The sequence below is a fragment of the Carcharhinus amblyrhynchos genome, chromosome 3 (assembly GCF_965287045.1).
Source record: "Carcharhinus amblyrhynchos chromosome 3, sCarAmb.v2.hapA, whole genome shotgun sequence".
In the NCBI taxonomy this organism is placed as follows: Eukaryota; Metazoa; Chordata; class Chondrichthyes; order Carcharhiniformes; family Carcharhinidae; genus Carcharhinus; species Carcharhinus amblyrhynchos.
This window is the reverse complement of record NC_137326.1, coordinates 36,664,547-36,677,821: the sequence shown is the minus strand read 5'-3', so window position 1 is coordinate 36,677,821 and position 13,275 is coordinate 36,664,547. Positions and strand designations below refer to the sequence as shown.

Below are 13,275 nucleotides of genomic sequence, written 5' to 3'. Positions count from 1 at the left end.
AGTGTGTTTTTCATAAATAAATGATACTTTATTACTCCAGGACTAATTGAGAGTGCCTCTCATTCCTGTAACCATTGGTAATTTCTTATAGTCTGAACTAGTCGCCGACTGCTGCTGCTGGCTTAGTGAGCAGTACAGTGTGTCGCTGCATTCAGCTAAGGTTGTACCAAGCTGAGTTGAGAAGTTCATTACCATCTAAATTATAAAAACCTTCAAGATGCTGTTTAGATAAATGTGTTACTCTGGGCAATTTAGTATAGTCATTAATGAAATGACAAACATAGATTGGTGTAGTTGAAATACAAAATCTTATGAATATTTAGAGCAAAAGATCCTTTTTTGTTGCTACAATAATGTTTTCAAATTGACACACTCTTGAATTACATTTTGTTTAATATCGATGGGTGCAGCATGTTTCTATCCGTTGCTTATTTTTCTCATGTATGTGCACAGGTGGCAAGACATCTCGAGTAAGTTTTTTCAAATTGCTTGTCTTTTTAAACCACCTTGGTGAAGTCTTTATGCAATTAAATCTTTTTCCCATGACTCATATAAAAGGCAGAATTTTATACTCTCTCAGCAGCTAGTTTTCAGGTGGTAAAGTTCCCTGAGTTTCGCACCCCACCACCACCATCCCTGCTTGCCCTTGAGAACGTGGTGATGAGCTGTCGTCTTGAATCACTGCAGTTCCCGTGGTGTAGGTACTCCTAAGGTATTATTAGGGATGTAATTCCAGGATTTTGACCCAGTGACGAGGAACAGCAATGCATTTCCAAATCCAGGGTGATGAGTGATTTGGAGGGGAACCTCCAGGTGGTGGTGTTCCCAGGTATCTGCTGCTGTTCTTCTAGATGGTAGTGATCGTGGGGATAGAAGGTGCTGCCTAAGGAACCTGAGTGAGTTCCTGCAGTGCATCTTGTGGCTGGTGCACGAGGCTGCCACTGTTTGTAGAGGTGTGGGGATAATATACTATACACACTGTTAGTCCAGTTCAGACTCTGGTCAATGGTAACCCCCAGGAAGTTGATAGTGGGGGATTCAGCAATGTTGCCATTGAATTTCAAGGGATGATAGTTTGATCCTCTCTTGTTGACGTTGGTCATTGCCTGGCATTTGTGTGGTGTGGAGGTTACTTGCCAGTTGTCAGCACTAGCCTGGATATTGTCCAGGTCATGCTGCATTTGGATATGGACTGCTTCAGTATCTGATGAGTCAGTAAAGGTGCGGTCATGGGTGAATATCCCTACTTTTGATAGAAGAAAGGTCTTTGATGAGGGGGCAAGCACTCTGCTGGACCTTGGGTGGGAAAAAGAAATGTACCTCCTTCACTGCTCCCTTTCCAGATCAGGTGCTCCACCCAGCGTTTGCTTTCCACATTGCCGCTACATCACCCCTCACTGGTTGGAGTCATACCTGGCCAAAAAAGATGGTAGTGGTGGTTGGAAGTTGATTATTACAGCTCCAGGACATCACTGCAGGAATTCCTTAGGGTAAAGTCCAAGGCCTAACCATCTTCAGTTGCCTCATCAAAGACCTTTCCTCCGTCAAAAGTAGGGATATTCAGTCATGACTGTGCCCTTAATGACTCATCAGATACCGAAGCAGTCCATATCCAAATGCAGCAAGACCTGAACAATATCCAGGTTAGTGCTGACAAGTGGCAAATAACCTCCACATCACACAATGCCAGGCAATGACCAACGCCAACAAAAGAGGATCAAACTATCATCCCTTGGAATTCAATGGCATCATGGCTGAATCCCCCACTATCAACTTCCTGGGGGTTCCCATTGACCAGAGTCTGAACTGGATATATGCACAAACATTCAATTCTTCCACCTCTACAAATAGTGGCGGCCTTGTGTGCCATCCACAATATGCACTGCAGGAACTCACTCAGGTTCCTTAGGCAGCACCTTCTAACCCCACGACCACTAACCATCTAGAAGGACAGCAGCTGCAAATATCTGGGAACACCACCACCTGGAGGTTCCCCTCCAAGTCACTCATCACCCTGGATTGGAAATGCATCACTGTTCCTTCAATGTCACTGGGCCAAAATCCTGGAATTACATCCTTAATAATACCTTGGGTGTACCTACACCACAGAAACTGCAGCTATTCAAGAAGACAGCTCGTCATCACGTTCTCAAGGGCAACTAGGGATGGGCAATAAATGCTGGTTTAGCCATTGATACCCACATCCCATAAGTGAATTTAAAGAAAAACTCCACAAACTGAGAGTTCTTCTTCCATCCCAGGTCTTGCTCTCATGACTTCCACACCCATCTCCCTTCGTGTCCCCTCCCGTCCATGCCATGATACCCTGCACCTACCTGGTGCTTAGACTGATGGGATTTCTTGTGGTTCCAGCATTGGACACAACTTCTGGTAGTGCTGCTTCGACCACAGAACTGCCAGCTGATCAGATGGTGGAACTTCCATTTAAGTGAAGGATGGAAGTCTAGTTTCCAGCCAGTTAACGCTCCTCAGAACATTAAATTGCTGCAGGGCAGCCGTCATTGCGAGAATGCATTCCTTCCCGACTCTTTCAGTGGTAGGGTGAGAAACCTTACCATCCAAAAAGTCCAGCCCCAAAACACATTGTTCCTTAACACTGTGCCGAGAGAGGAGTGACATACAAATGAAAACAAAATTGGTCATTTTGTTTTTACAAATTGGCCTCCAAACAGAGTAGAATCAGTTCCCAGTTTTATGAACAAAGAACAACCCAGCACGGGAAACAGGCCCTTCGGCCCAACGAGCCCGTGCCACCGCATCCTCCTACACCTACCCTGCCCTGCGTGTATGCAAGTGGAACCCCTAACTTAGCCAGATTCAGGGGAGAATAGTGTCAATTTGGTATACCAGTCAGCCTAAGAGCGCATCTTTGGGGTGTGGGAGGAAACCCACGCAACCACAGGGAGAATGCGCAAACTCCCAGAGACACAGGCCCAAATCCATGTATCTGCACAGCTAGCAGTGCTAGTCACTGAGCTGTTGCGGCTCCCGTCTACCGGTCCAGGATCAAGCACACACACCGACACTAATGCTTGTGTATCAGTTTGATTCCAACTGGATTTCACCCACTTCCTGGAGCTACATATCTCGGAGTGGTTGCAAAAGTAGAGGGAAAAGAACCGAATAGATATTAGCACAAACCCTGCTCTGTGTTTGCTCCTAGTACAGGTACACACCAACAAAGAAACTTAATTTGCACCCAAAGAGCAGCAAATGATTTGGGAAAGCTTCACTCTAATAAATTATTTCTAAAATCTGATTTATGCACAAATATATGCATTTTTTGGAAAAATGTTATCGGTATTTCTTTCCAACTCATATCTGTGAGAAGACACATGGAAAGCTTCTCATAAACATTTGTATCTACCCAAATAATTATCATGTTCTAATGGCCATCAATTTGCTCTCTGTATGATCTAACATTTCAAGCGTACAGATTCCCACTAGACATAATCTGAATGAAATGCAAGTGCACTCAGGAGAGAGTTTATCACTTTGATTTAGTGCACACTTTTGTTTGTAAGGTCAGGTGATTGGCCATAGTCCAAGTGTTAAAGAGGGACAAGCGCTTATATAGCTTGACGCGCACCGTTCTGCATCAAGCATGGGGCAAGGCAAGGATGCAGCCCTCCATGATCTACCTCAGATGGGAGAGAGATCGGAACCACACTGTTGGCATCATTCTGCATTATTGTGTAGCCATCTAGCCAGCTGTGCTAACTGACACTCTTACTTTGTTGATATGGGTATTTTTAGACTGTGACTCAATTGCTTTCACTTTTACCAGTGCTGGGACTAATGTAAAGGAATTAAAAGATAAATTTGTTGACTATAGGCATAGAGAGCGAGCAGATATTTTCATTTTCTCTATTGGAACTTCAGCAAGTACCATCATACGGTTTTCATTTCTGAGACGGCCATAGCAAATGTTTATAAATTTTAATGCTGCTGCCAGGTGTACTTTATTTACTGTTTGACAAAAAACTGCCATGATATTGTATTTTGTGCATTTACAGTCTTTCAGGTGTAGAGGGAAATATAGAAATTGTATTGGAAATGTCTTCTCGTACATTTCCTCACTAGTAGAGTTGACAAAGTGTTGAATATATACTATGGTTAACAGAGGTGCCAAATGATAATGTATGTTAGCTCCGAAATGTTTTATATATCAATGCATATATAAATTTGTACACACAGTTACTTATATTTTATGCATACTTAAAATGTAATTATTTCAAATATTTATTCCATGCTTCAGTATTTAATACGGAAGAACTATTTTTAGTCTTGAGCAGTGCCTGATGATATATAAATAGGGGAATTAAATTTGGGGACTTGGCAGGCAGAGAATTATCCAACCATTATACCTATTTAAATGACACAAAAGGCATGTATCCCATTGCTTATTTTCTACTAAAATCACGGGTATAAATATAATTTCATGTCAAATTATTAGAACTAAAAATAAGATGAATTTTAGGCAGAACGTTGAGGATTAAGGTTATATAGCAGGTAATTATTAAAGATGTAATATTGTTTGGAAGCAGCTGTGAATTATTGTTTTTGTTTCTATGGCTGCAGGGGCCATTTCGAACAATTGGCCTTGGTCCCATGTTCTCTGGTGAAGGGCTGATTGCCAGAGGAATATAGTGTTTAACCACATGATTATTTTTCTGACAGATGATGCAGGGAAGACAGCTTAAACAGTGTGCAATGTTCTGAAAAGCAGTTGCATGAAAATTATATTTTGTAATCTGAATGATGCAACTCACTTTCTTCAGAGCTCATACATCACAATTTTAACCATTTAACAACACAAGATGCTATTGGGAGACTTCATTTAATAGTGCTCAGTGGTGCAGTTATATAATATGCCTATATAGTTTACATGCCTTATGACCACAGAACTGTGGATTTACATCAAATGCAAATGGAAGGAATTAAACCCTTCTGTCTCAGTCTCTCCACATTCCTCCCCCCTCACCCCTCCCGTCTCTCTCTCTCTCTCTCTCTCTCTCTCTCTCTCTTCCCTGGCTTAAAATGAGCAATGTTACCTATGGTACAAACCTATTGCAAATTTGGCACTGTATTGGCAATTTTACTGAGAAGTCACAATGATGGCTGAGGCAAAAGCAGGAAGATGTGTTGCAATGCTTAAGTATGCAGTCAAGAGATTGCTGCTGCAGCACATATTTGGATTGTAGTGTTTTTGACTGGAGATTACCCAAACTGCACAATGTATATGGAAGGTGTTCAGTACCCCAGCAATAACATCCTTTTCCATCTCAAACGCAAAAGATTGCCCAAAAAAAGGATTTGTGAAATCCTGATTGGTTGCTATGGGAATTTTACTGCTATAAGATGTCCCCTGATGCCCACAAATTAGCAAGAAAATGTCAAGTGCTTCAGGGTGGTCTTTTGGATTGGGAGCAGTCAGGATTACCAGAGTAGATACCAGGTTTTAATACACGCACAGCAAGTGAATTGCATGTCATGGTAAAGTAAAAAATAGAAAATGCCGATCACATTGAGTACCTTTGACACAGTTTTCACGTTTGACCCATTTTTGTTTAAATATAGGCCACTGCACCTTCCCTGGATAAAAACCTAGAATATTCTACGGAGGAGAAAACAATTGCTCCTCTTTCAGGCTGATGTCTGGGCTAGGTTCTTCTTGCAAAGATTTGGTCACATCTTTTATTAGTCTTATTATTTATTTCAAATGTGGATATTTTGGCCTAACACTGTTATGGAAAGTGCTGTCATAGTTATTGATCCATTCAATTTCTTTCAGTACATGCTTGAGGGCCAGTCTCGAGAAATTCCGGTCAAGATGTGTGTTTGTATGAGCACAGAATAATGAGAAATTGACAGTCCTGTATATTTTTACAGTCATCCTCATAGGACTTTTTAGCATCCATGCATAAATTAATAGTTTTTTTATATGAAATTTTAGAATGTACATCAATGCACTGTTTCAGTGGCCTGTGATGAGTCCATTTTGATGCTGAGCAAGCACTCATCTTCGAATGAACTTCTGGCTTAAGGGAAAGCATTCCCTCCTCCAAGTCAGAAGGTGTAACATTTCAAGCTCCCCTTAACAAGTACTAGCTGTTGCTCTAGCTCTGAATTCTAGCAAGATACTCATGTCTGCTAGCTGTGGTTGTCCCCTCCCTATCACTGAACAGATGGTGAGAGCCCATCAACCCTCCTAACAGCAGGTATAAAGGCAGCAATAGCACGAAGCATTCATGTTTACAGCCTGTGTTACGGTATTGGACCAGAACCCCAAGTTCCATTAGAACACCAGACTAGACGCCAGCAAATTTCCTATTTTGGCATAAATTTGTGGAAAGGATACTTCTTTTCAGGACTGATTCTGCTGGCAAAGTTGGGATTTTTTAATAGTGAAATAAAATTTATTTAATAGCACAGTTTAAGTATTATACTAAGAAATAAAGAACAAAGAAAATTACAGCACAGGAACAGGCCCTTCAGCCCTCAAGCCTGCACCAACCAAGCTGCCCGCCCTGAACTAAAACTACTTACCCTTCTGGGTACCATATTGCTCTATTCCCATCCTATTCATGTATTTGTCTTGGCGTCCCTTAAAACTCACTGTCATATCTTTTCCATTACCCCCCCAAGCAACAAGTGTAAAAAACTTGCCTCGTAAATCTCCTTTAAACCTTGTCCTTCGCACCTTAAACCTATGCCCCCTAGTAATTGACTCTTCCACCCTGGGAAAAAGCTTGAAATGAAGCAGCTTAAGCATTAATAGTAGAACAATATTTAAAAATGAAAAGGAAACAACTTTAATATCTAACTTATCACTGTTTCAGTTTCAAATAAACAACATTACTCTTACAGATTTAAGTGCCACTTTAAATATAGTCAGCAACCACAGCTATATGATGGCCTAGAGGTATTATTGCTAGACCATTAGTTCAGAAACTTAACTAATATTCTGGGGATTCTGGGTTTGAATTCTGCTACAGCAGATGATGGAATTTGAATTCAAGATGTGACCAGTTTTTTGCAAAAAGAAAAATCTGGAATTAAGAATCTACTGATGACCATGAAGCCATGGTCAATCGTCAGAGAAAACCCATCTGGTTCACTAATATTGTTTAGGGAAGGAAATCTGCCATCCTTATCTGGTCTGGCCTATATGCGACTCCAGAGCCATAGCAATGTGGTTGACTCTCAACTGCCTTCCGACAACTAGGTTTTTCCCAACTAGAGATGGGCAATAAATGCTGATGATGTGGATGTGTGGGCATTGGACTGGGGTAAACACAGTAAAAAGTCTGACAACACCAGGTTTTATCGACACAGATAAAACTTGGTGTTGTCAGACTTTTTACAATAAATCCTGGCCAGCCAGCAATGCCCAAATCCCATATCTTCAAAAAAGAGTTTTGAGGTTTTCAGAGAGAGGTCGAGTTCCAGAAACCTGCAGAATCCTAACTTCATCCAGGCTTCAGCTGCAAACCAAACTGCTTTCATTCAAAAGCCATTTCTCTGCTGTAAGCCACATAATCACATGACTCTGTCAATCACTCTATCAGAAATCGCAGAGGAACCTAAGCAGACAAAAGTCCATGAACTCTACTTAACATACTCATTTTAGCTCTGCAAGTGGTTAATAATCCTACTGTCCCACAATCCGAGCTGCATTCCCATCAGACAAACCAACTGATTGTAGCATAAAGCTGAATTTTTAAACTTTCCCTCAAACAAAAACAAAATCCATATCAATTATATTACTATCATCAGACCTGTCAGGCTGTCAGTAGCCCATGAATCGTTCCACCACTAGATGCTGTTCTCCGAAAGTATGAAACAAAATCCATCTGTCCTTCAGAAAAAGAAAACTCACTTTGGTGCAAGAAAGAAATCTGTTTTTCAATCTACATTTTTACAGGAGCTGACGAATTGATTTTAACTGTCACCTATTATTGTAAACAACAAATAATGCCTTTGCTGTCCACGGTTTCCATTTCTGAAAATGATTCAGGGCTTTGGGCATTTATCTTTTCTTCATCTTTGTACTTGCTTTTCAAGTTGTTTGTGCTTGCTTCTGAATTAGTTCTGTCTGCTTAGAATTTGCTGTAAGTCATTTACTGTATATCATTTATACATTATCTCATTATCTTTGCCTAATTCTATAAATTGATGATATTTCTACCCAGTACGTTTAGCCCTGGGGCTAAAAAAAGATCAATTATCTTTATAGAATTTGTTCAGTTCTTTGCAATCTATCAATCAGTCCCACCTCAGGTTCCCAAATCATGATATCCTGATGTCTAAGCATAGATCTTGCCAACTCAGGCCATCAGAAAATCTTTCACTGGCCCAGAACCACTGGGAGCAAATGTAGCATTTCATCAATGTTTAGTGCTTTTCACTTAGAAAATCTTTGTCATAATCCAAACACCTTGCTTCTAAATCACATGATAATGATGGGGATAAACAGGAAGGACTTGTTTCTCCCAGCTGACGGGGTCAGCTCCCAGGGGGCATGTATCTACAATAATTACAAGGATTAGACAGAACCTGAGGAAAAATGTCTTCACCCAGAGGGTGGTGGGCATCTGGAATTCACCGCGTAAAATGGTAGCTGAGGCAGAAATGTTCAGCTCATTTAAAAAGGGACCTGGATCTGTACCTGAAGTGCTACAATCTGCAAGGCTATAGACCGGATGCTGGAAAGTGAGAGTGAAATGAATGGCTGGCGCACACATAATGGATGGAATGATCTCTTTCTGTGATTCTTGTACAAGTATATGTCTCAAAGCACTTTGAACTGAACACTAATTCCAGAACAAAAATTATTGAAAGCTTGGTCCAGAGTTATATACTGAAGAGGGTTTTAAAGGTGGTGAGAGATGAAGAGGGTTTTGAGATGAAATCTTAATATTAGTAAATTTGTCATCTGTGGGTCAGGGAATTGAGTAAGAAGTCTCACAACACCAGATTAAAGTCCAACCAATGTATTTGATAGTAAACCCACAAGCTTTCGGAAACGCTGTTCCTTCATCAGGTGTGTGGAAAGTACACACACCTGATGAAGGAGCAGCATTTCCAAAAGCTTGTGGGTTTACTATCAAATAAACTGGTTGGACTTTAATCTGGTGTTGTTTGACTTCTTACTGTGTTTACCCCAGTCCAACACCGGCATCACCACATCAGGGAATTGAGAACAGTGGAGAGGTGAGGATGTACAAATCATCAGAGCTGGAGGAATACAGTATGCAAGAGAGATTATAAGGGACAAAAACATAAAAGGCTGATTTTTAACTTTCAGACTCACTAGCAGCATTTGGGAAGCCTGGAAACTTCAGCCGTGTTTGGCAGTGGCTTTTTAATCCAGCCGTTGCCTTTGCATCTGACGTTTCCTGATCAATTAGAGCCAGTGAAAGTGACGACAACTCGTATTGGTCTATTTCCGCTCCAACATATAAGGCATTATGGAAGCCTTATAGCAAAACTAGGTCTACAAAATTCTGAGATGTAGATTCAACGTGAAAAGTTAGCATTGCATTTCTGATTTCTGCAGATTGCAGGAAGGTTTCAGAAAGCAAGCAGGCATGGCCACAGGCTACTGAGGATGTCAACAAGAGTGTGATCACTTGCTCCTGGATACAGAACTGCAAGATGTTTAATGACCAAATCAGGGCAGGAAGGATGAATACCATGGCATGTTCAAATACAAACCCTCTCAGTCTATCTTCCCCAAGCTTCTCCTGTACACCACTCCCCACACCAACAAATCTTACAGGTGCACCATTGCCCCCTATCTTTTCACAGTCCCATCAGAGCAGCCACCACAGAGTCTCAGAATCATTACAGAACAGAAGGAGGCCGTTCAGCCCATCATGCCAGCACATGTTCTCTGTCGGAGCAGTTCACCTAGCGCCAAATTTGCCATCTCTCCATTACTCTGCACATTCTTCCTTTACAAATAGCAAGCCAGTTACCTCTTGAATGCCTTGATTGAACTTCCCTCCACTGCTCAGGCAGTGCATTCCAGATCCTAACACTTGCTGCGTGAAGTAGGTTTTCTCATGTCTCCATTGCTCCTTTTGACAGTTACCTTAAATCTGTCCTCTGGTTCTCAATCCTTCTACCAATAGCAGCAGTTTTTCTTTAGTTGCCCAGTCCAGATCCCTCATGATTTTGAATATCACTTTCAAGTCCCCTCTCAACCTCTTCTCCTCCAGGGAAAACAGCTCCAATTTCTCCTAACTGCCTATGCAATTGAAGTTCCTCAACTTTGGAATCATCCTCCTGAATCTTTTCTGCACTAATGCCTTCACATCTGTTCTGAAAGACTGGACACAGTACCCCAGCTGAGGTTGAAACAGTGTTCCATACAAGTTTAATATAATTTCCCTGCACTTATACTCCATGTCCATATTAAAAAACCTAAGATGCCATATGCTTTGTAAACCATGCTCTCAACCTGTCCTGCCACCTTCAATGATTTATGCACGTATACAGCCAGGTCCCTCTGCTGTTGCAACCCTTCAGAATTGTACCCTCTGTTTTACTTTACCTCTCTGCCTTTTTTCTAAGAAAAATTAATAGCTTCACACTTCTTCGCATAAATTTCATCTGCCACTTGTCCACCCATTCCACCACCCTTTGTCCCCTTGAAGTTCTATACCATTCTCCTCACAGTTCACAATGCTTTCAGGTTTGACATCATATGCAAACTTCAAAATTGTTCCCTGCAGACCAGTGTCTGGGTCATTAATACATACCTACTTCAGTTTGACCCATACAAAATTGTTATGCCCATCTCCCTTAGAGCAGCACAGTAGTTAGCACAAAGGGACCCAGGTTCAATTCCGGCCTGGGGTCCTCCCCATGGCTGCATGGGTTTCTTCTGGGTGATCTGGTTTCCTCCCGCAGTCCAAAGATGTGCGGTTAGGTGGATTGGCCATGCTAAATTGTCTCTAATGTCAGGGGGTTTAGCAGGTAAATGTGTGGGGTTATGGTGATAGTGCCTGGGTGGGATTGTGGGCTGAATGGCCTCCTGTACTGTAGGGATTTTATGATCTGCTACTGAGAAGCATGGCTGTGCAGCTATTACTGTAGTAAAAGAATGGTTTTACTCATGGAGGCTGGAAATGGTCTGACTGCCCTTTAGCTCTTCATCTCTATCGTTTCAATATATAAACAAGAATAAGGAACAGACAGGGAATAGAGATACTGAGCAGAGATACAAAGACTAAGGGTCTTAGTGAAGAAAGTAAGGAGACAGAGTGAGAGGGGAGACTGGATATAAACATAATTTCATCCTATGCAGCTTCAAATCTGAAGGGTGAGAAACAAAATGTGGACGGTTGAAGTAATACAAAGACCTGCTGCCAGGCCTTGGGTCAGTTAAGAATTGATGGAATGATCTGGTCCCCCTAATAAAACGAATAAAATTAACTCTGCTGCAGGAGCTGCTCGTCACATTGTGGAAAAATGTGGAGTCATTCAGCTTCGTAGAAAAAGCAGAAATGTGATCATTTCTTGAACAGGGCGAGATTGGGAAGGTTGATATCCAAAGGAACCTGGGTGTCCTTGTTTATAAGACACTGAAAGCCAACATGAAAATAGTATGTTGGCCTATATTGCAAGGAGTAAAAAAGTCTTCCTGCAATTGTGTAAAGCTATGGTGAGACCCTACCTAGAATGTTGTGTACAATTTTGTTCTCCTTACCTAACGAAGGATAAACTTGCCATAGGGTCAGACTGATTCGTAGGACGTTAGGTTTGTCCTGTGAGGAACGAGAGACGAGGCTAGATCCATATTCTCTCAGGTTTGGAAGAATGAGAGGTGACCTAATTGAATTATACAAAATTTTGGTACTGTTCGACAAGTAGAATGTTGCTCCTGGCTTGAGAGTCCAGACCAAGGGACATAATCTTAGAATAATAGGCCATTTAGGACTGATATTAGAAAGAATTTCTTCACTCAGAGAGTGGTGAATCTTTGAAATTCAGAGGCTATGGAAACTCAGTCATCGAATGTATTCATAGAGTATATGAGATTGGTAGATTTCCACATATTAAATATATCAAGGGATATGGAGGTAGTGCGATAAAATGGCATTGAGTTAGAAGTTCAGCTATGATCTAATTGAAATGAGGAATCGAACAGCTTGCTCCTGCTCTTATTTCCTATGTTCTTAAATTGTATCTGAAAATGCACTTGTTTTCCCAAAGTGAAGTTGTGGCTCAGGTTTTCGCTAATGAGTTGATCGATTTACCCGTATAAACTGTGTGGCGCCATTACCAGTTTCATCAATATATCTTAATAATGTAAGTTTTATTTTCATATTTGGAACCTTTAAATTTTGCACCTAAGCAAACCAGCTTAATTTGAAGAACTCTCTTAAACGGGCTGAATGAGGAGAACCGCAGGTTCTCCAGTGGGGGAGGAGCAATGTGGGACAGAGCATGCATCCTGTCTTTGAGCAGGGCCTGCCTTCAGCACAATGCTGATATCCATTTTAAAGAACACAGACATTTTACTTATACTGGACATAACGCACATTTAAAATTCCTTGATTTATTTTGTGATGTTTGGCTAATTTCATTTGGATTGCACCCTGATGCAACCAGCAGAAGCTCTAGACTGCTATTTTGGTAGAATTGGCAAAAACAAGAATGTCATTTTAATGTTTTAAATGGAAATGGCTGCATTTAATCTGTTACTTCAAGTAAGTCAACAAATTCCTTCATTGTTCTTTCAGAGCTGCCCTCTGGATGGGAGAAGATAGATGATCCTGTATATGGTGTCTACTATGTTGAGTAAGTGTGTGGATTTCTGTTGTATCTAGAACTGAGACAAGTACTGACAATTAAGTAGAAATCATTGTAATCGAGAATAAGGTATTATGCAGTTTTACTCCTTTTATTTCATGGCTTCGATAAAGCCAGTTCTTCTTCCTCATAGTTCTGTTCTTTTATCCTCACATTCCTCCCATCCAGCTTTGTCACAGATTGTGGAGCCCCTCCAACACCTTACTGTGAAAAGCAGCTGCTCTCCAGTTTCTTTAAACTCGTAGTATGAAAAAATATTTGACCTTTGTTTCTTCAGTTTCTGCAATATTTTCAACACTTTTGTCCATTTCAAAAAATATACTATTCCTCCGTTTGGACTTGCAAATCTGCTTTCTCAGAGGAAGAAGCCCAAGGAGTCATAGAGCTGCTGCTGAAAGACGCCAGTGGTACTCCCTGCTCGATTGATGG

General features: G+C 41.2%; 1 protein-coding gene across 11 annotated transcripts in view; it reads left to right on the top strand.

The window, feature by feature from the left end:
- magi1b (membrane associated guanylate kinase, WW and PDZ domain containing 1b) overlaps window positions 1-13,275 on the top strand; it is a 437,384-nt gene that overhangs the window by 352,790 nt on the left and 71,319 nt on the right. For all 11 annotated transcript variants that reach the window (XM_080183290.1, XM_080183253.1, XM_080183263.1 and 8 more), the window contains one exon: window positions 12,777-12,834. In XM_080183290.1, coding sequence (XP_080039416.1) covers window positions 12,777-12,834 — 58 coding nt within the window. The remainder of the gene's footprint in view (window positions 1-12,776; window positions 12,835-13,275) is intronic.